The sequence below is a fragment of the Lichenostomus cassidix genome, chromosome 5 (assembly GCF_008360975.1).
Source record: "Lichenostomus cassidix isolate B80296 chromosome 5, HeHo_3.0, whole genome shotgun sequence".
Taxonomy (NCBI): Eukaryota; Metazoa; Chordata; class Aves; order Passeriformes; family Meliphagidae; genus Lichenostomus; species Lichenostomus cassidix.
Window position 1 is genome coordinate 31,364,729 of NC_139486.1, and position 20,061 is coordinate 31,384,789.

The 20,061-nt window shown below is 35.7% G+C and overlaps 2 protein-coding genes across 8 annotated transcripts in view; one reads left to right on the forward strand and one right to left on the reverse strand.

Moving 5' to 3' along the window:
- Positions 1–7,009, forward strand: part of RYR3 (ryanodine receptor 3) — a 187,543-nt gene extending 180,534 nt beyond the window's left edge. For all 7 annotated transcript variants that reach the window (XM_085062051.1, XM_085062052.1, XM_085062054.1 and 4 more), the window contains exons 98-103: positions 74–208; positions 2,219–2,375; positions 3,383–3,447; positions 3,548–3,648; positions 5,250–5,301; positions 6,089–7,009. In XM_085062051.1, the coding sequence (XP_084918177.1) occupies positions 74–208; positions 2,219–2,375; positions 3,383–3,447; positions 3,548–3,648; positions 5,250–5,301; positions 6,089–6,184 (606 nt within the window). In that variant the 3' untranslated portion in view covers positions 6,185–7,009. The remainder of the gene's footprint in view (positions 1–73; positions 209–2,218; positions 2,376–3,382; positions 3,448–3,547; positions 3,649–5,249; positions 5,302–6,088) is intronic.
- Positions 7,010–7,081: 72 nt separating this feature from the next.
- AVEN (apoptosis and caspase activation inhibitor) overlaps positions 7,082–20,061 on the reverse strand; it is an 85,974-nt gene continuing 72,994 nt past the window's right edge. Inside the window, exons 3-6 of the mRNA XM_085062063.1 lie at positions 13,112–13,182; positions 9,587–9,682; positions 8,143–8,503; positions 7,082–7,533 (exon numbers count right to left, since the gene is read on the reverse strand). Of these exons, the coding sequence (XP_084918189.1) occupies positions 7,415–7,533; positions 8,143–8,503; positions 9,587–9,682; positions 13,112–13,182 (647 nt within the window). The 3' untranslated portion in view covers positions 7,082–7,414. The remainder of the gene's footprint in view (positions 7,534–8,142; positions 8,504–9,586; positions 9,683–13,111; positions 13,183–20,061) is intronic.

The window sequence follows — 20,061 nt, forward strand, 5'->3', positions numbered from 1 at the left end:
CGCAACAAGCTGGCATTTCTCTTCTAACAAAAACAAATTGCAATCTGCTTTCATGTTGTGTCTCCACACACAGCTTGTGCTTACTGTGGGCCTCCTGGCTGTGGTCGTTTATCTTTACACCGTGGTGGCCTTCAACTTCTTCCGCAAATTCTACAACAAAAGTGAAGATGAAGATGAACCAGACATGAAATGTGATGACATGATGACGGTAACTAAGACATCACCTGCATGCCTCAAATGTCATACTGAATTTTCAAATGGATACTTTAGACAGAATGATAAGTAAGGAGGGATGTGTTTGTTGTTAAATCCATTGGGTTCTTCTTCTTCTTGGTAAACATCATTTTGGAAATCTGAATAGTCCTGACATTCCCTCTGCATTCTCCAGTGGTCTAAACTCAACAGCAAGTAGATGACATATAGGAAGATATTCTGAATTTTCTCCTAAATACTGTGGTACATGATTCTCTGCAATGCTTTTACAGCTGAGGATGGCAAACCCTCAAAGCAAAAAGCAAAACGTAACCCTCAAAGTAAAAGTGGAATTTCTTGACAAACTGGTCAGAGCTGCAAAAAGAAGCTGTATTGTCACAACACAAATAAACCCCATTTGTTTCTAATGTTTGCAAGTGTGCAAGCTGTTCCTGTCTTTATCTAGGTTATATGAATAATGTGATGTTATTAGCATTAGTTATAAAAGCCTGCTCCAAAATTACTATTAGTAATTTAGTCACGAAGAAAGAGGTCAAGGGTGAGAAAGCAGAAATTACAACTCATTTTGAGTGATAATTTTATGATACCAATTTATGATCTGATTTCTACCCATTGCCACTGAATGTTATTTCTGTCAAAACAGCACAGACTCTACAGATACATATTAATTTATGAAGAGGATTTGATTTTCTTACTGTATACAGAAAACACAAACTCAGGTATTAAAAATATCATATCCTGAGCTTGTGGCCAGCTAATATCTCCCATGGGACAGAAACTCTCTGCCCTGCATTATACACCAAAGGTAGAATAAAATACCTCAGAATAGAGGTGTATCACAGACTTCACAGAATGATCTCCCCTATTCTTGGACTTTCTTTTAAGCAGGTTTGACATGCAAATTACAGAAATTGTGAAACCTGCCAAAAACCTTTGTGAGCTGGATACTATGGTCTGATCATAAAATACATGTAGGAATAATTAGCATAATAAAACTATACTACATTTTAAACCACTCTATCAAGTAAGGTAAATTCTAAGTTACATTTTTAAGTACTTTTAAACTCGTACTAGCATCTTATGTCATCAGTAAAATTGCTTTATAAAAATGGATGTATAGTTCTGCTTAGTGTTTGCTAATGCCAGGTTTTATACTCATTATTTAACACCCACTACTGTCTAATGTGACTCCAGAAAACTGGCTGTGCTTAGAGACTGATATTGTTTTTAACCCACACTGTGTGGCTGAACACAGTTTACAAGATTCTGTAGCCAATCATACAGGAACATTAGTAGTTTATCACTCCTGCAAAAGATTCCATTCCAATATACTTACATCCCTTAAATATACAGATTATTAAAGATTTTTTCTATTAAGATTTATATGTTAAAAAAATATGGCAACAATACTTTTGTAAAGTGATTTTTTTCTGCATTGAACTGAACACAGGTTGTTTCACAGATCACAATTAATTTACAATATAATAAGCCAGACATCTAGTATTGCAAAATTAAATTATCCAGAAACCACCTATACACAGGTAGATCTACTTGTTGTGAATATGCTCCTATTTATTTTATGGGATTGTCTTCCACATTTCTAAACTTCATTGCAAGACTTTAAAAGATGTCCTCTGCTTATTCAGGACAAAATCTTAGGAAATAATATAAGGAGTAGAATATAGTTGAATACAGTAACAAATACAAGTAAAATACCCCCAAAATGGTCTCAGTCTGAAAGTAAGACCCAGGGAGAGAGGAGCAAGTAACAGCTGATGCTGACTCCCCCTCTTAGTAGGTGTACCATAAGGTGGAATCAAATTAGTCAAGACAGTAAAGGTTTTTGGTGCAGTCTGTTTGATACATGAGGAATGATATTATGTGTTCTTGTTACTATAAATTGTCAAGAGAATTAGCAGAGCAGAATAATTTTTAAAAAAAGAAAAAAGCCCCAACAGAATAATTAATGGTAAATATATCTGCAATTTTCTTCTCTCTTTTTCAGTGTTACCTGTTCCACATGTATGTGGGTGTAAGAGCTGGTGGTGGCATTGGAGATGAAATTGAGGATCCTGCTGGAGACCCTTATGAAATGTACCGAATTGTCTTTGACATCACATTTTTCTTCTTTGTCATTGTTATCCTACTGGCCATTATTCAAGGTACCATCACAGACCTTAGTGTACATTGCTCAAAATCAGTTCATCATTGTAAACCATATTTATGTTTGAGGTAAATTTAGCAGTATTGCTGTAAAGACTAATTTCTGAGTTTACAAAACCATTAATTCTGAAAGTAATAGTTTTATATTAATTCGTTCATTATGCCTTGTCCCAAGTACTACACAAAGTCAAAACACAAGGAATGTAAGTTAGCTGGGTTGCAGTGTTTATGAACACTTTTACAACTATCCAGCAACAATGAAGCTTGTGCAGGATCACTGTTCTTCCTCTACTAAACATTCAAACTTGGGAGAGCCTTGCTGAAGACTCTTCCCACTCTTAGCTTAGAATCACCACGGCTGGCTGTGGAATGGAAAGTTTCCCCTTGGGAAGGGGAAATGACAGGGAGAAAGTCACCATGGCCACATAGCCATTTCCTCCTTTCAGAGGCTGATTTGCAGTTTTAATTGGTTTGCAGTTGTGGTTTACAGCAAACAAGAGCCTCTTCAGTGATAGGCAGCATTCAACACTTATGGCATAAACTCTTCAGAGAATGTTAGTAAAAGAAAGAGCTTTATGGCAAACTGGTGGTAAAGAAAAGATGTAACACATCTATACTGAGAAAAAGTTACAAATGTCAGAGTCCCCAGAATGATACGATTCTTAGTATGTTGAAGATGAAGGAGTAATCCTTCAAATGTGAAGCAAACTTACAAACTGGCCAAGGTGGGCTGTAGGAGTAGAGCTGTCTTTATTGAACAAGAGTTGGGATACAAGAGTTTCATGAGGAGACAGAAAATTAATTTCATTCATGGGAACAAAAGAGATGAGCTTATGTAAGGTTAAATGGACTATAATAATGCTCAGAAAAGTCTTTCCACTCTCAAGATTGTATCTCTATGTACAAGTACACTAAATTCTAGACAGTGGAGGATGCCTGACTGACATTACTTGCAATATGAATATTGCTCAGTACTGAGGTGTTGCTACTTTTCTATTTGAAATAGGTCTGATTATTGATGCTTTTGGTGAATTAAGAGACCAGCAAGAACAAGTGAGGGAAGACATGGAGGTAGGAAGCACTTTACATTTTCCATTGCTCTTGTTCATTTAGATTGTCACCAATTAGTGTCTTCGAGATAAAATTCATCTGTAACAACTTTTGCTTCCAGACCAAATGCTTCATTTGTGGAATTGGCAATGACTATTTTGACACAACCCCACATGGCTTTGAAACACATACTTTGCAAGAACATAACTTGGCAAACTATCTGTAAGTACATTTTACAACTGGAATTGTGATAAAGAGGCCTTTCAGATGTAGTGTAATTTAGGCGCATGATTGCTGAAAATCCCAAGACAGAATTCTGTAAAACTGAGGAATATCTGCTCTCCTTTCTGGTCTCTGCTCCTCTATTCCACACTGCTGGTTATCTTTAAAGTGTTCACCTTACACATAAGGAACCTTACTAGAATGAGACCAGAAGCACATCAACTCCATATTTGGCTGGAAGCAGAGCCAGGTATGAGGAAGGGTAGAGGACAGTTTAATACGTTGCTTTAGTTTGGAAGTTTGGATTGTGACTTCTGGGGGCTTGGTAGTGCTGATGAGATGATAGAAAATTGGCTTCAATTTGACAAAAAAAAAAAAAAAAAACCAAAACAAATAAAGGCACTTGTAGAAAGTTCTTGAAAGAGAAGTTCCAAAAAATAATTAACTCTGATCCTATTGTGAGAGTGGAGCTTTTTGAAAACTTGAAGCACCCAGGAGCTGTACGTGTTTAGACTATACCCCAGACTCCCAAGAGTGCTCTTCCACTTTCATTAGTAAATATACAGCAGATGTAAGAGGATGTTAAAAAAGTTGATCTTGTTGCTTTACTTACTAATACAACAAAGATAAATTATATGAGCATTGTGCCAGCAGAACCAAAGAAGAAGCTGGTAAAATCTTATGGCAGTCTGGCTTTGGAATACTGCATCTGAAATTTTTTAAATTAAATACAAAAAAAAGTCTGCCTCCTGGATTGGAGGCTACATTATTCTTTGCATAGCAAATGACACTGACAAAATCAATTGCCTTATGTGATGCAAATTTCCATTAATATCCATAGTTTCACCAGTCTACAACATCCAAGCTTTTCTTACTATATTGAATTGCTTAGTTGGTACATGAGGAACTTCCTAATTCCCAGTAAATTAAAAGTGGCCATTTCCATCATAGAATATATGGTGAACTATCTTTTTACCCAGGTTACTCTTTAATTAGACAACTGGTGAGGTCAGTGTACTTTCCTTCTTTCACAATGAAAGCACATCCTAAGCTGAATTCCAAATGCACTGCATCAAGTGTCCAGACAGGAGTAGTCCAGACATGAGAAGTATTACCTGTAAACAGACCTCAGTTGGCTCTCTACAGTCTTCCTAATTAGTTCAAGCTCTCAACATCCAACTGAGCACAGCTGTTGGGGAAGGATAGCCTCAGCCCATGAGCTGTATAGCAGGAGTGTTCAGAATTCCTGGTGCAGCTCAATATTTACCACACTTCTCATGCAGTAGCCATAGTAACTTCTTCCAAGGTGAGATGTTGGAGCATATGTGCATAGAATCTGGCATATGCCTAATCCAGGTATTGCTCCTCACACTGAAACGAAGGATTTTTCTACGTCTACAGATTTTTAGTCTGTTAGCACTTCCACAGGAGACGTGCTTCAGCGTAGAATTTTCTCCCTTAAAATAAGCACTTTAGATCCCTAGCAGTGTTATTGCTTTGCTGTTTGGCATAATTTTCCTCACATAGCCCAGATTAGAAAAGGTCAGGTAGAGAGATATTATGTCTCCTGCATTAATACCCACTTTATGTGCCCATTTCAGGTTCTTCTTAATGTATCTAATTAACAAGGATGAAACCGAGCATACTGGCCAGGTGAGTACAAACGAAATGGTTTTTCTCAAGTTTATCTTTCAATGTTTTTATCTTCTTGAGCCTTGTTGCTGTGTACCAGCAGGTGGAACTGATGTACCACTGAGAAGTGGGTGTGATGCCACTCTCCCCAAGAGTCTACTGCCAGAGAAAGAAAAGAAGGGTTAAAACAAAAGGGAGGGGAGGATGCTGCATTGGGCTATTTCACCCAGCAATCACCTCTGTCAGAAGTCAGTTACTAGTGATCTTACTGTCATCTCAGAAAATAAAATCTCAAATGCACCAGGTGGAGTTTATTCCCAAAAGGCTTAGGTAGTTAAGCTATTATTTTTATAGTCAAAATCTACATATATGTGTAGATAGGTATTTGGGTGTCTGTATGTTTAGCATTGTTAAGCCCTAAAGGTAAATAAATAAGAAAAAATCTAGTATTTAATTTCATCTTATCTCTAATAAAAAGCTCAGGCAAATACTATAAAAGTACCTTTGTCTTCAGTTCAAAGCAAAACGCATTTACTTATATATAGATTTCTGAACAAGTTTACTCTGATACAAATAGACTGATTAATTTATGCTTAGATATTTTACTAATAGACCTTAAATTTCAGTACTGGATCAAAGGAAGTATAAAGTTTTATAAACATTATCGAGTTACAATCTTTTGAGTTCCATTGTCTTCACAGTTCTACTCCGTGGTAACAGGCACAGTATGTGATTATTGTTAACATTTATCTACAGCACTAACTGCATGGTGACATAATTTAAATTAAATACTCTTTCTCATTTTCAGGAATCATTTGTGTGGAAGATGTACCAAGAAAGATGTTGGGATTTCTTCCCAGCAGGTGACTGCTTCCGAAAACAGTATGAGGATCAACTTGGCTAATATCACGAAACAAATTATTTATTCATGAACTGCTAAGATCCAGTATACAAAAAAAAAAAGTTCTTTTCATGGTGTAATTTCACAGCTTGTACTTGCTTTAAATGTCTTTAAACTTCAAGACACACATAAAATTTGACACTATTTCAGAGGCTTTTTGTATCTACTACAGGTCTTTTGTTGGAATTTTAATTAGAAAAAACGATGACAGATTAATTTAAGCCTTCCAGTTCAAACATGGCCTAAAATTATAACAACTTTTTAACTACATCATTAACCTGGTGTTTGGCAGTACAGTTGAAAGGGCTAAAAGGCATCTTAATTGCACATTTGACATTGAAGAACTTGAACATCAGAGGCCGTACCTCAGAAAAAATAGTTCAACTAACTGCTGTCCAGTTTTCCCCACAGTATTTGCTAGTGAATGTATTAAGATACAGTTTGAAAAGCTTTAAGCAGCTAAAAAGAAATCATTTTCAAACACTTTGTCAACCTTGAAACATTAAAGTGCCTTAAAACCTCTGTAGACATAGCTATGCAAACTTTTTATTTCTGTTAGTGTTCTATATGAACAGACCCATTAACTGTATTGCTTTTCTGTCTTTCTGTAACAAATTGCACTTGAAGTTTGTTTATATACTACCTTCAATGACAGCTTATTAGATGCTGCTGTTAAAAGACATACACTGTATCAAAATGAACACAATTGAAATTTTAGGCCAAGATAAAAGAATGCTCTATGGTCACATGCAAGTAGAAGTTGCTAGGATTATGCATTTTTTTCTTCCAATAAAAAGTGCCCACTGCAATAAAGTATTATAAACCAAATATTACTGTTGCTCTCATCTTTCCCATTTTCCTACAATATGGAGTTTTGTGACAATGGTGACTGTAAACACATTTATTCATTGTTCATCCGCAGCTTTATTTTAAGGACTACATCAAGCAAGTACAAGCTTAAATAACTGTTCCTTTTGTGCACTGTAGCCTGCTTCTTTAGCAAAGAAAACTTTAATTTCATCACAGATTTTAGACCTTTCTAATAATATCATTAGTCTTGAACAATTTTGAATCTCATCTAAGTTAATTTTGGTTGCACAAAATTTTAAGTGCCAGCAAAGAAAAACAGGCATTTGGCATACAGAGAAAGGAAATAAAAAGGCAATAAAGAAAGACTCAATTTTCTATGTAATGTTTGCTCTATTCAATTATTCATATGAGGAAATGTGAGCTTCAGGCAATCATGCTGTCCAGCCAGTCTTCAAGCTCTTCTTCAGTAACATCTTTAGATGTACTTTGCTGTTGCTGTGATGATGTGCTCTTCTCTTCAGGCATATCTACTTTCAATGGCTCTAGAAAAGTGAAAAGAACAGGCTTCAAAATCTGGAAAAAATTCCATACTACTGTCCTGCATCATTTTGCTTTTAACGCACAACTGACTGTATTTAAACACAATCTCTCCTTCTTGAAGAGCAGTGAGTTGTATTCCAAAAATAGTTTCCATGCTAAACTTAATTTTGTAGAATCAATGCTAATAAAGTTTGAAAGTAGCATTTAGGAGAAGCCATCAGAAACAGCTGTCAATTCTTCTGTACACTAGTAGCACAGTGAACTAAGGGCTGGTGAAGTTACATGAATACTTTCTCTTCCCTGCAGTAAAATTCCCTAGCAGTATACATTTTTTAAAATTTAACTTTTTGCTAAATCATAAATGCAATGATGTTTTGCAGAAGAATTTCAATTAACATTTAAAGTGAACTGAAAATGGTGAAACTTCAGTTTAGTGAGTAATTAAAACAATATAAACAAATGGGTCAGAACACAGCCCCAGATAAATGAAATGCAGTGTGACAGAGATGACGGTAACAGTGTTGCTCTCTGGCTAGTCAAAAACTCAAAAACATCACCAAAAGAGAGAGCAATGGAAATTAAATAAGGGCATGCTGGGGAGAAAAACTTACCATTTTCCTTACAATCCATTTTCAAATCTTTCTCAGTTGATGTACTGCTGGATAATGTACCCAACGCAGGTCTATTTTCTGTATTAACGGGAGCCTCTAGATTCAGGAGAAGATCTAGTTCTTCATCCAAATGGTCAGTGTCTTGATTTGATAGTGGATTGACTCTCTGAAATGATTCTCTTTCACTTGCCCTAGAACCATTTTTACTTCCAGGTTCTGATGGAGCAGCAGAATTACCAACAGGATGGGAGACCAACGTGGTTTCACTTTGAGCCAGAGACTGTCGAAATAGCTGCTCTCTCTTCTTCCCATCTTCAAAAATTTTAGATTTCATCTGTGGTATCTCTAGAGGTGTTGATGCCTAAGAGAATAAAAAAGAACTTGAGTCCTTGCAATGATTATCTATTATCACTACTCTAATTTGGATTGCAATTCATACTTGCTGTATTTGATATAACTTAAGAAGGTACAGCAAACTTGAGCAGAATTGAATTCAGAAGTAAAAGTAAACTAACGTTATCCTGATACTTTTACAAAAGCACATGCAAAATACAAGCTCCTTTTATCCCTTATTACAGAATGTGAGATTTTGTGCTAACACAAATACTGATAGAATCATAGAATGGCTTGGTTTGGAAGAGACCTTAAAATTTAGATCACCTAGTTCCACGACCCTGCCATGGGCAGGGAACCTTCCATTAGACCAGATTGCTCAAAGCTCCATCCAACCTGTCCTTGAACACTTCCAGGGACAGGGAGTCCATAGCATCTCTAGGAAAGTTGTTCCAGTGCCTCACCACTCTGACAGTAAAGAACTTCTTCCTGAAATCTAATCTAAACCAAGCCTTCTTCAACTTAAAGACATTTCCTTTGCCTATCTACACATTTAAGTTTCACTGGCTCTTTTGCCCTTACTTTTTCACAGTTTTCACAGTTTGAGGGAACACTTTACTAGTATCATTGCCACCTTCCTCCTCCTACCACTGGAGCATAAATGACATTTTCTTCATCTGTACAACTGACAGCTCTACCTATTAAGATTGATTCATGGAAAAAACACGTATGTTGATATTAGCTGTGGAGGAGATTAAATCACAATTAAAATAATTAGTAGGAAGAATGTGAAAGCACTTAGAAAATGTTGGTGCAAGCTTTCAACAGCTGCTAACAAGAGAAGCAAACACAAAGACAGTGCAATCATTCCATGTCAAACACTCATATACCTGGTTTCAAATCTCATATGCTGCACATCCAAGCATTTTGTTTAAAGCCAAATAAGCACACAAAATGTGTTGATAGAGGCGTATCCTGCACTACATGCCACTTGACATGCAAGTCTAAAGGAATGTATTTACTTGTATAATGCATTCTACTTATGTTTGAAGACTAATCATTCTTGCATACATTGTCTCTTGCATTTTCTTGTGAAATTTCACAGCATTACCTGCACAAGGTCAGCAGGTACATTCAGCCTCAGATGTAGAGGTAATTCCTGAAGGGCCTGGACCAAAGACTGGCAGTCAACAGAAAGCGCAGAGAACTGAAATACAATTCAACACATAGTACATTTGTGAAAAAAAACCCGACCAAACACAAAAAAATCCACCTACAAAACCCCTAATGATTTTAATCTATTGCATTCCCCTGTTCCACACATTCAGGAAATCTAATGAAATACACAAATTAATAGTTTAAAATACACTTTTATGAAGCAGTTGGGCTAAATAATGACATAAAAACATTCACAGTGCAAATAATCACTTAAGGTTAAAGAACAAGGTATAAATGGAATGCTACGTAGACAATACCTTGAAATTCCAAAGTAGGAAATAGTTCAGGAAGTTGACAATGTCTTAAGAAGCTTTCCCAACTGAAACATCTTTTAAACTGTAAAGCTTTCATTCAATGTGAAATGCCATTCTCTACTGAATTGCTACTATTTCCTAAGCAATCATGCCGTGTAGCTCCTGTGTAGCTAAAGTGTTTATAATGCCTAAATAGGGGCCTTTTTTCCTTCCCCATCTTTTAAAATGTTTTGATTTACAAAAGCAACGAAGGATATTGTTACAAGCATTTCTAAAGTGACACTGAAGAAAGATATGCTAGAAATTGCTGCTAAATGATCACTTATTACTGTTAGGTCCTGATAAATTAGGTCCTGAAGTTTCCTTTTCTCTTCACCCTTTTTCAAAAACAAATTTGGACCAGCAATAAAAACACATAATGGACCCACAATATTTGCAGTTTCTACAGAACAACCCACACTTTAGTAGTTTTAAAACAGATTTCAAGCTCAGAGTACAGCAAAACATTCTGAGCACATTGACCATAGATGAGAGATAATCTGATATCCATCACATATTTTAAAACCTGACAACAAAATGTTTCAGTTCAGTCTATACTCTCATTTTCATGGAAGTAGAGAAGTTGCTTCCAAATCTCACTTAGATAGACAAAAATTTGTCCCTGTCAACATGATGTAGACTGGCACAGACATTTTGAAGTCCAAATACTCAGGAGAGTTTTGTGCCATTTCATATGAGATTTTTCAAAGAAATTCCCACTGCTTCCAAAAGCCAGTCAACAGGATGGCTTTTAACACCTGCACATATAGCAAGAATAAACATCAAAGACATAGTGTGTTCTGACAGTATATTCACAGAATTAAAGTAAATTTAAAAAAAAAAAAAAGCAGTTGATTTAACAGTTTCTTGTGTCCAAATTCAGGTTTTTTTATCCACACCAAACAAATATCTGATACAGGAATTTTGCCTCTTTGCTAAGAACTTTATTTTACAATGGATTAGTGATCACCATCAAAGATGATTCACTGGTGCAAGTAACCTCACAAAGTATTCATCAAATCATTCTTGTTACACAGCAGTGAACAAGATCTTCAGAAAATCCAGTTATTTGGACAGATATTAATGATCAAATATGGCTTCAGCACAGTTGCAAAGTACAAGGAAATTATATGAATCTGGTAACGCAAAAAAATTCTAAAAAGTATAATTGAATAACATTTAAGTGCATTTTCGAAGAGCTATGTATACTCGCAAAAATATTAACATGAATGAACATTGCAAATGAAGGTAAAAAAGTAGAGATAGGGAAGAGAAGGAAAGGTTGAGAGCAAAGGAAAAGAGGAACTTTGAGAAATAACAGAAGGAGTTTGATACCCAAGTAGAGATTTCTCTAGAAGTGGTGTTTTAATAAAAAGCAAAAGGATCAAAGCAGTATATAATAAACTATGAACACTTCATGGCACATATAGTTACTTGTTCAAAAATAAAGTTGAGGTATACTTTGTTGCTGGAATTGCCATTTTTTATGGAAAAATCCAAATGACTAATATCTGTTTGCTTTTTCAATTGCAAACCATGTATAAAACATATTTTTTTCATTTTATCAATATGCAATGGAACAAATACAAATCTACTTTTTGTAAAATGAAAGATAGAATTCTTAATAAACTAATTTTTTTATTGTTGATGTCACTGTGACATTTCCATTCCATATTTGAAACTGATGCTTTGCCATTGCTTTCTACAGAAGATAGGGAATGAGAAATATCTAATCATTCTGCAACTATTTTCTGCTTTATTCTGTTTCTTCATAATCAATTAACTTCAGTTTAAAATTCTCGAATCCTGTACATAATGTGTAGACAGGCAAAGAAGTAGAAGCAGGTGAGCTAAGAGGCAAAGGCCAGGAATTTGGCAAATGGTATCTAGGATGAAAATTAGACTTGGATCTGGATTTCAGGGAAAAGAAAGATGGGTCCAAAACAAAAAGAAGATACCAGGCTGAAGACCAGAGACAATGTGTAAAATTTAGATAATGCTATAAAACCATCTAGGAGAGTTTTCTGGATTAAAATAAGAAATCAAAGGAAGGGAAATGGTGGCAACATGCAGCTTCAGTCTGCTCACAATGGCTTTAGCCATTCAGGAATTAATTAATGTGTTCTAATCACCTAAATGCTAGAATGACAAGCCTCTGAGGAAATGATGAAGAAATTAATATTCGGGATACTGACATCATCCTGCACACTAGGAGCAGAAGAACTGAAAAGAAAAAAATAGTCACTGAAAGGCTGTGTTCCACTAAAGCAACAGGTGGTGGTTAAAACAAATGCTGCATTTGGGTTTATTTCCTCATTTTATTTTGACTTTGTAACACTAAAGTACCTTTATATATCACTTCCCAGGAAGTAATTATTGTAATATTTTAGAAAATAAATAGCAAATCTTCAAAATTTGAATACATGTAGATGTTACAAGAAACACACAAGCAGAGTTTCACAGCAATTTTAAGAAAAGATTGAAGACAAAAGCTGTATTTTGCAAAAATTCAGGTGACTTGCATGAGGAAGACAGAGAGATCTCTGCAGAAATTGAGACACTTTAAGGTATCCTGATAGAGAAAACAGGAGACTTCCATTGCTGTGCTCCTTTTTATTCAAGCATAAATAATTCATTTACAAATAATCTAGTTGATGCTCTAATTTTTTAGGGCATGAAGGTTCAACCAGGGGATATGAACTGTTAATCTGAAGGGAACTGAATGCTTCATAGTCCAATATATGAATACACTCCTACAGGTTTTGTTATTGTCATTTTACTAAACACTTTTCTCTTGAATACAGCTGAAAAAGGAAGGCTGAATTCCTATGCCAGTAAAGCAAAAAGACAGTCCCTTATTTTCTCTTCACTGGAGGGCTTTCTTGTTCTTTCCTCCCAACGTTACTTGAAAACCTAGCCTGCTGCTTTGATTAGTCTTCAGAAGAAAAAAAAAAGGACAAGGCCCAAGGACAAGAGCCTCCAGCACTAGAGAAAAGTTGGTAAAAATGTACAGAATAAAGAATGCTACTATTGTATTAACAATTTTTTGCTGAAGTCACAACTGCCTAGATATTCTATCCCAGGTGATCATCTGCATGAAATAATTTGAATGACAATTCTGTTACCTGCTTATGGCATATACTTTCTTTATCCCATTCTTTCTCATCAGCAAATCGAAACTGTGTAAAGGAATCTCCTAAAGGAAAGAAATAAAAAATATATTTATTTAAAAAAAGAATAACAAGTTTTCTCTGAAGTTCCCAACCCTAAAGGAGTAAATTCAATAAATAAATCTCACCTCTTCAACATATTTTTATTTAATATTAATGCTGCTTGTATTCACAATAATAAACTTATTAATGCCAAACTTCTATAGAACTTTTAATCGCTTATTGCAAAACAATACTAAAACGGGACAGCAAATACAAAATGGAATGATGAGGCATTAGGTGTCATGTCAGCATGCAAGATTTTCATTTAGAAGTCCAATCTGGACACCATACTAGGAATACACACAGTATTCACAGAGTGAATTTCTTATGAACAGCTTTGAAAGTTCTGTAGACAGACTTGCTCTTTCCAACATGCAAATATTTCTAAAAATGGATTACAAATAAATTTTAAAAATCACTTTGTACAAGCCAAATAAAGACTTCATGTTTTCTGGTAGCTATACTCTTGCTCTTCTTTGAACTAGCCCCTCCTCCAGCACATCATCAAAAAAATGCACCGAACCCCAAAATCCAATTTCTACACAAGAAGGAATGAATTAAAATAAACCCTTAAATAGGACTAATTAAGTACATAATCTTAATTGCAGGATTTTGTAACCTATCACATTCCATCAAGCAACAGAAACCTTCTCTTGCTATAAGGGATGTTGGATTATCATTTTGCTTTAAAACACTGTATTTTTATTGCAGCACCACGCTGTGTTGCAGAAGACAGACCTACAAATTTATTTACTGAAAAAAACATACAAGAACTACAGAAACTCAAAAAAATCCATAAGGTCTGTGACAGAGGAAACATGAAATATTAGGGTTGCAAGATGATGGCTAAAGGTATAGAGTAAGGGAAAGATAAGATGTTGCTTCTTAGACTGCAATTTAAGGATTAAAAAAACCATGTTCAATTATTGTTGTGAAGGAGATAAAATTTGATCCTGAGAATTGCAGAGCTACTAAGGTGGTCAAGGGTCTGGAGAGTCTCTCTTCCAACAAAAGGCTGAGGAAGCTGGGCCTGTTCAGCCTCAAGAAAAGGCAAATGAGAGGGAACCTCATCAATGTCTATCAGTATCTGAAGGGAGGGTACCAAGAGGGTGGATCCAGGATCTTCTTGGTGGTGCCAAGCAATAGGACAAGAGGCAATGGGCAGAAACTGATGCACAGGAAGTCCCACCAGAACATGAGAAAGAACTTTTTATGTATGGGTGACTGAGCACTGGAACAGATTGTCCAGAGAGGCTGTGGAATCTCCCTCACTGGAGATACTTAAGAACCATCTGGATGCAATCCTGTGTCATTTGCTCTGGGATGACCCTGCTGGAGCAGGGAGGTTAGACCAGATGACCCGCTGCGGTCCCACCTGACCCATCCTGTGATCACCTGTAAGTCACTGTGATTTATTCCAGCAGTTGGCTGAGAAACAACAGCTGTCTCTAAAAGAGAAGGAATGCCCTAGAGGGAGTTTTCATTGGCTTTACCAACAATTGATAATCTAGCTTTCATTTGGCTCTCTACATCCTGTCATTCATACAATTGACAGTTACTGAATCATGCCCTTAATCCTGCAGACAAAATCTGAATGTATAATCTGCTTTCCCAAAACTGGCTTCATTTACATTGCCTGCCTGTCCCAAAATGTAGGAGAGCACAACCTTTCAGCAATTTTACACAACAGTGCAAGCATCAGCTGGCTTCTGTTTTGCAAACAAAATTAATAAGCAGCAAAATGGCATAGTAATTGGCACATTTCTGTGTCAAATAATGAGAAAAGAGAGACCTAGCCATCCTTCAGGTGGAATATAAAATTTATTGGCAGTGAATTTTAAAAATTTGTTTAGTGTCTGAAGTGCTTTTCTAGATCATTGCATTTCATATATGGTCATTGAGCATGCAAACGTACTCACACTAGCAACAAACCCTGTGTACCTGGCATGTCCACCATCATGACTTTCAGAACCATTACAGCAAGAAAGTGACCTTCTCAGCTGAATATTTGTATAGATATTTAAGGCCACTACCATGCCAGCTTGAATATGCATTTCTCTATTCTCATTAGCTTAAACCAACATGAGTCAGCAGTATTGTTCTGATATACAGCCTTGCCTGATCAGTTCTGCTTTGGTTTACATTCAGGACCTCTAGGGATTATTTTGAAAACAGCCACTGTCAAGCAGTACACATGCCAATAATTAAAACTGAGTACTGACATTAACAATTAGATATCTAATAAGGTGGCTAATTTTACAAATGCTCAGTTCATACAGTACAAACACCAGGTTCCACGATGCCTAGGTTTGTTCAGCAGTGTGGAAAAATAAGACCCTAGATCTTTATGCATCTATCTGCAAACAAAAACACTTCACTTGAGCACTCACAGTTGTCTCACTACTGAAAAAGGCACCTCCCTCTTCACTGCATACAGCATAAGAGGAAATAAATATTCTGTTTCAAAATATCTAGAGTACTGCTAATACATAATAACTAATTCTGAAAACCAAAGAAATACGAATATAGTCTCCAGATTTAAAAATGCGTATGAAAATGTGCAAATTAATGTTTTAACAGCTCATATTTTAAAGGCTCTATTTAGTTACATATGAAAAGAAGTCCAGCTGAAAACAAAATGGTCCTCAAAGTCTTCCTACTACTAGAACAAAGGCATAAGTACTTCCTTCCAACATCCCCAAGACTGCTCTTGTTATTGCTCATACCGCGTCAAAGAAGAAATAGTTTTGTCTCCTCTTATAAAGGAGTAAAACTAAACTAAAGGATTGGCTGAATGCTTTCAGTACCTGAGAATGACCAGATGTAAACTAACTAAATCAACCTACTTCATCAGGAAGATACACTGGGATCAAGAACTGGTTTATGATTCTCCACACAAATGAAGTTGGTAATCACAGATCCTCAGTTTGATATTGTATTGTTGAATTAAAGGGTATGACTTAAACTGTAGTTTAATTGGGCTCTTTAAATAAGTTAACAAAGCATGCCTTTCAAATGGAAAAGCATAACTACAATTCACAGTAGCATATTTAATGCAAATTAGGTCAATGAGAATGTTAGTCTAACCAATTATCTTTTCACAAATTCCTTTACCCTGAAAATAACCTCCTTTTATGACATGAATAGTAATCAAATCTCTCGCAATAACTCTGAGTTTCTTTCAACATTGAAAACTACTTTTTTTCGTGTGAATACTTTTTATGTTACCTACCAGTATCATTTGGCCTTCAAATACAGAGTAGCTGAAAATAATGCATTCAAGTAAACTTCACACATGGTCTTTGGTAACAGTAATAAAAAGCCTTAATATTGTTCATTGTTCAATATGTGAAATTATTATGAAAACAGCAGATCTAAACCACCATGCGTTCCTAGCACTTGAATATACCATAAAGCTAAAGCAGTTTATTTAAATAAAATGTATCTTTCATTTTTTCATTACCCCAATCATCTTTTCATGCAATTACTCATTGAATAGCTGAATCAAACACATCCTACCTGTAATCCGTAATAAATATTTTCTAATTCGTGAAATTTAAAGTCTAAAATTAGAAAAAATTGAAGAAAACCAGTTTTCAGTAGGAAAAATTGTATCAGTGGAATGATTTTTTTAATTTAAAACTCTCTCAATCACATAAAACATTACTGAAGACAGAGGAAAAATACTCTGTAGTCTCAGTGATGAAATTTCCCATTGGAAGGAAGAATAACAAGGAACTTAAAATGATCCTTCTAAGATTTCCATGACTATAAAGAAGTGCTGCAAGTGCAAATACAATACTCTAAATCCCCTTTTTTAAATCATAATCTCTTTTATACCCCTTCACGTACTGGAAGGTGCTATTATAAGGTTTCCCCAGAACCTTCTCTTCCCCAGGCTGAAATCCCCCAACTCTTTCAGTTTATCTCCATAGGATACTATTGTCAAGGATATTTGTAGCCTGTACTGCAAACTATAAAGGACATTTGCAACCAGATTCAAAAAGAACAATATTCTGAATTATTTTCCTAGCAAAATTATGCACTACTACTAATCAGACTTTAAAATAAAAACATGTGAATCTGACCAAACGACAGGATTATCTGATCAGGGCTAAATGATATCTTCAAAATTTAAAATGTGTCACAGATAAAGGAGAAAGAAGGAATAATCTTTGGAAACTAGTGCTGGTTCTCGAACAAAAAGCGTCTGTTCAGGAAGAACAGAACTAATTTAACACAGAGGAATTGCAGCCTATTGAAATCAAGGACAGATACCAATTTTTCAAGTGAGAAGCAGGGTGAAGCCAACAAATACCAAAATACACAATGGTTCAAAAAGAAAAAAGAATACACACACAAAAAATCCCCCCCAAAACAAATCTTTTTATTAAAAGCTAAAGCAGAGGCTTACAAGAGTCAGGAAAACCAAACAAACAAAATTACACTGAAAGAGATGCAGAAAAATAACCAGTAGTACACTTGCTTCTGCATGAGTACCAAGTGACTAAGAAATAAGACAGAAGGAACTGGAATGCCTTTAAGCCTTTAAAGCTTTAAAGAGCTAAATGACAGCACAAGAGTACTAGGAACAGTGAAAGGGAAACTGGAGAAGACAGTGCAATACCAGCACCATATGTTTGATGGACAAATTAAGTAGACACTATAAGAAATTTAATGGTTATGCATATAAACAGGATTTTGGGGAAGAGTCAATGCAGCATGTGAAGTTCTGCTGCATGACACAAGACAACTTCTCGAAAGAAGCAAAATATCATGTACATAAGCAGGATCTGGTTCATATAATTTACATGCATTTCCAAAAGCTCCCACTCCCTTTCCCACCCAAGAAGTGAGAGCAGCGAAAAGAAGAGGAGGTTTGGTATGAATAAATAATTGCCTTGAAGTAGGAAGAAAAGAGTAAATTGTCAATTTTCACATTAAAAGAAACAGCCAGTGCAATTCTCTGGAGTTGTAGTGTTTAATCTCTCAATTAAAACAGAAGAGAAAAAAGAGGAGAAAAATGAAGTAACAAAGTTTGCTGATAATACCAACCTTTTTGTGTTAGTGCAGATGAAGGTAGGCTGTGAAGAATGACATTAAAAAAGTCCATAAGATTGAGAAAGTAGATTTTTAAATGGCAAACAAAGCTCAATACCAAAAATGCAAAATGCAACAATTCTCAAAGAAAGTTTAGAGCTGACCAACACCATTCTGAATCAGAATCTCAGTGCTACACAGTGTGCAAAGGAGCAAACTCTTTGGAATTCTTAAAAAGGCAGGAGTGAACAACACAGAGAACATCATTACACCACTATCATGTATTACCTTCAATATTGTGCAGAGTTTGGGTTACCCAAGCCCGGTGTCAAAAAATGTAACAACATTAGAAAAGGCATAGAACAGATTCTGGATCGGAAGCAATTTAGTAACTTAAGCCAAAGGAAGGGAGTCAAGGGAACATGACAGAGATCTAAAAACATGAAAGGCATAAAAAAGGCAGATGGGGACTAACTGCTCATTGTCTCTTCTCACCTAGAGGCAGCAAATGAACCCAGCAGGTAACAGACTCAAAACAAATAAGAAGTGGCAAATCTTTATAACTTAAAGTTGGGTTATAGGACTCCATGCCATCAGATGGTGCAGACAGGACAACATGCAAGGAGGCATATAGGATAACTATTCCTAAACTATTCCTAAACACAAGAATTGCACATCTGGCTCAGTAAGTTCCTCAGACACAAACTGTTATAGGTCAAGAAACTATTTGGGAAAGTAGAATATAATATAGTACATTCAGGTGCCTTAGCTCAGGTGTCTCCAGATGGACCTTGGGTTTACTTCAGTAGAACCAACCCCAAACTACAGCAAATCACTAGGGTTTTTTTACTTATAGGGCTCCACCCTTCTCTTAACTGGCTATCTTTCTGCAAGAAAAATAAGGAGGAAAAGTAGGCAATTCCCAAATTTATTTTTAATCTGTAGCTGAGTGTTCTTTCAATGAACATTTGTGTTTTCTATTTCTTCCGCATTTTCTTAAATTTTTCACTATTTTTGACATGTAACTTCATTAATTGCCTAATTATTATAGCTTTTAAAATGCTGCAAAAATGCAAAATATTAAACCAAACTGCATTGAACAAAACGTATATTCAAAATTTCACTCAACTACAGGAGCCTGGTTATTCATAAGTACCAATCCCACCTCCTCCATTATTCACGTTTTACTGAATAAACAATAAAATTATATTTAAGGTTAAAGTTACTGATTTCCCAGCAGGTTAAGCTTAAACTTTTCATTAAGTTTAAGCTAGTCACCTTAAATATTTACATTTTTCCTGATGCTTTATGACATTTTCTAGTGTCATTTTTTTCAGGCCACTAATTTATAACATACTTAGTGATTTTTAAATGTCACTGCAGCCAGCTTGCAATATTAGACAAAGTATATAAATCCACAGAGCATATTGTTTTTTGAGCAGTATCATTCAAGTAGGCTGAAAAAAAAAAAAGACTGCTGCATTACTTAATAAGAAAAATGAAGCTTAATTACTGCATAAATGCACAAGACCAATGAAATCTGTGATTCATCCTAGAGGTAGAGACAGAAAACTCCTTTGCGTAAAAGGGAAAGAATTCGTATATTTTGATAAGCTTGGATCCAACAGAGGAAAAAGTAGCTTAACAGAAGAGCTGGTGATCCCCACAGATTGACAGGTTAAGGGAACTAATGATCTGGGCCTTCGTGGAGACTCTGCTCCAACACCATATAAGCAACTAATGTCAGTACAGCACATGTCCATAGCAGGAAGCAACACTGAAATTCAACACTGGAAGAAAAGAAGAAATGGCAAGGTTCCCAC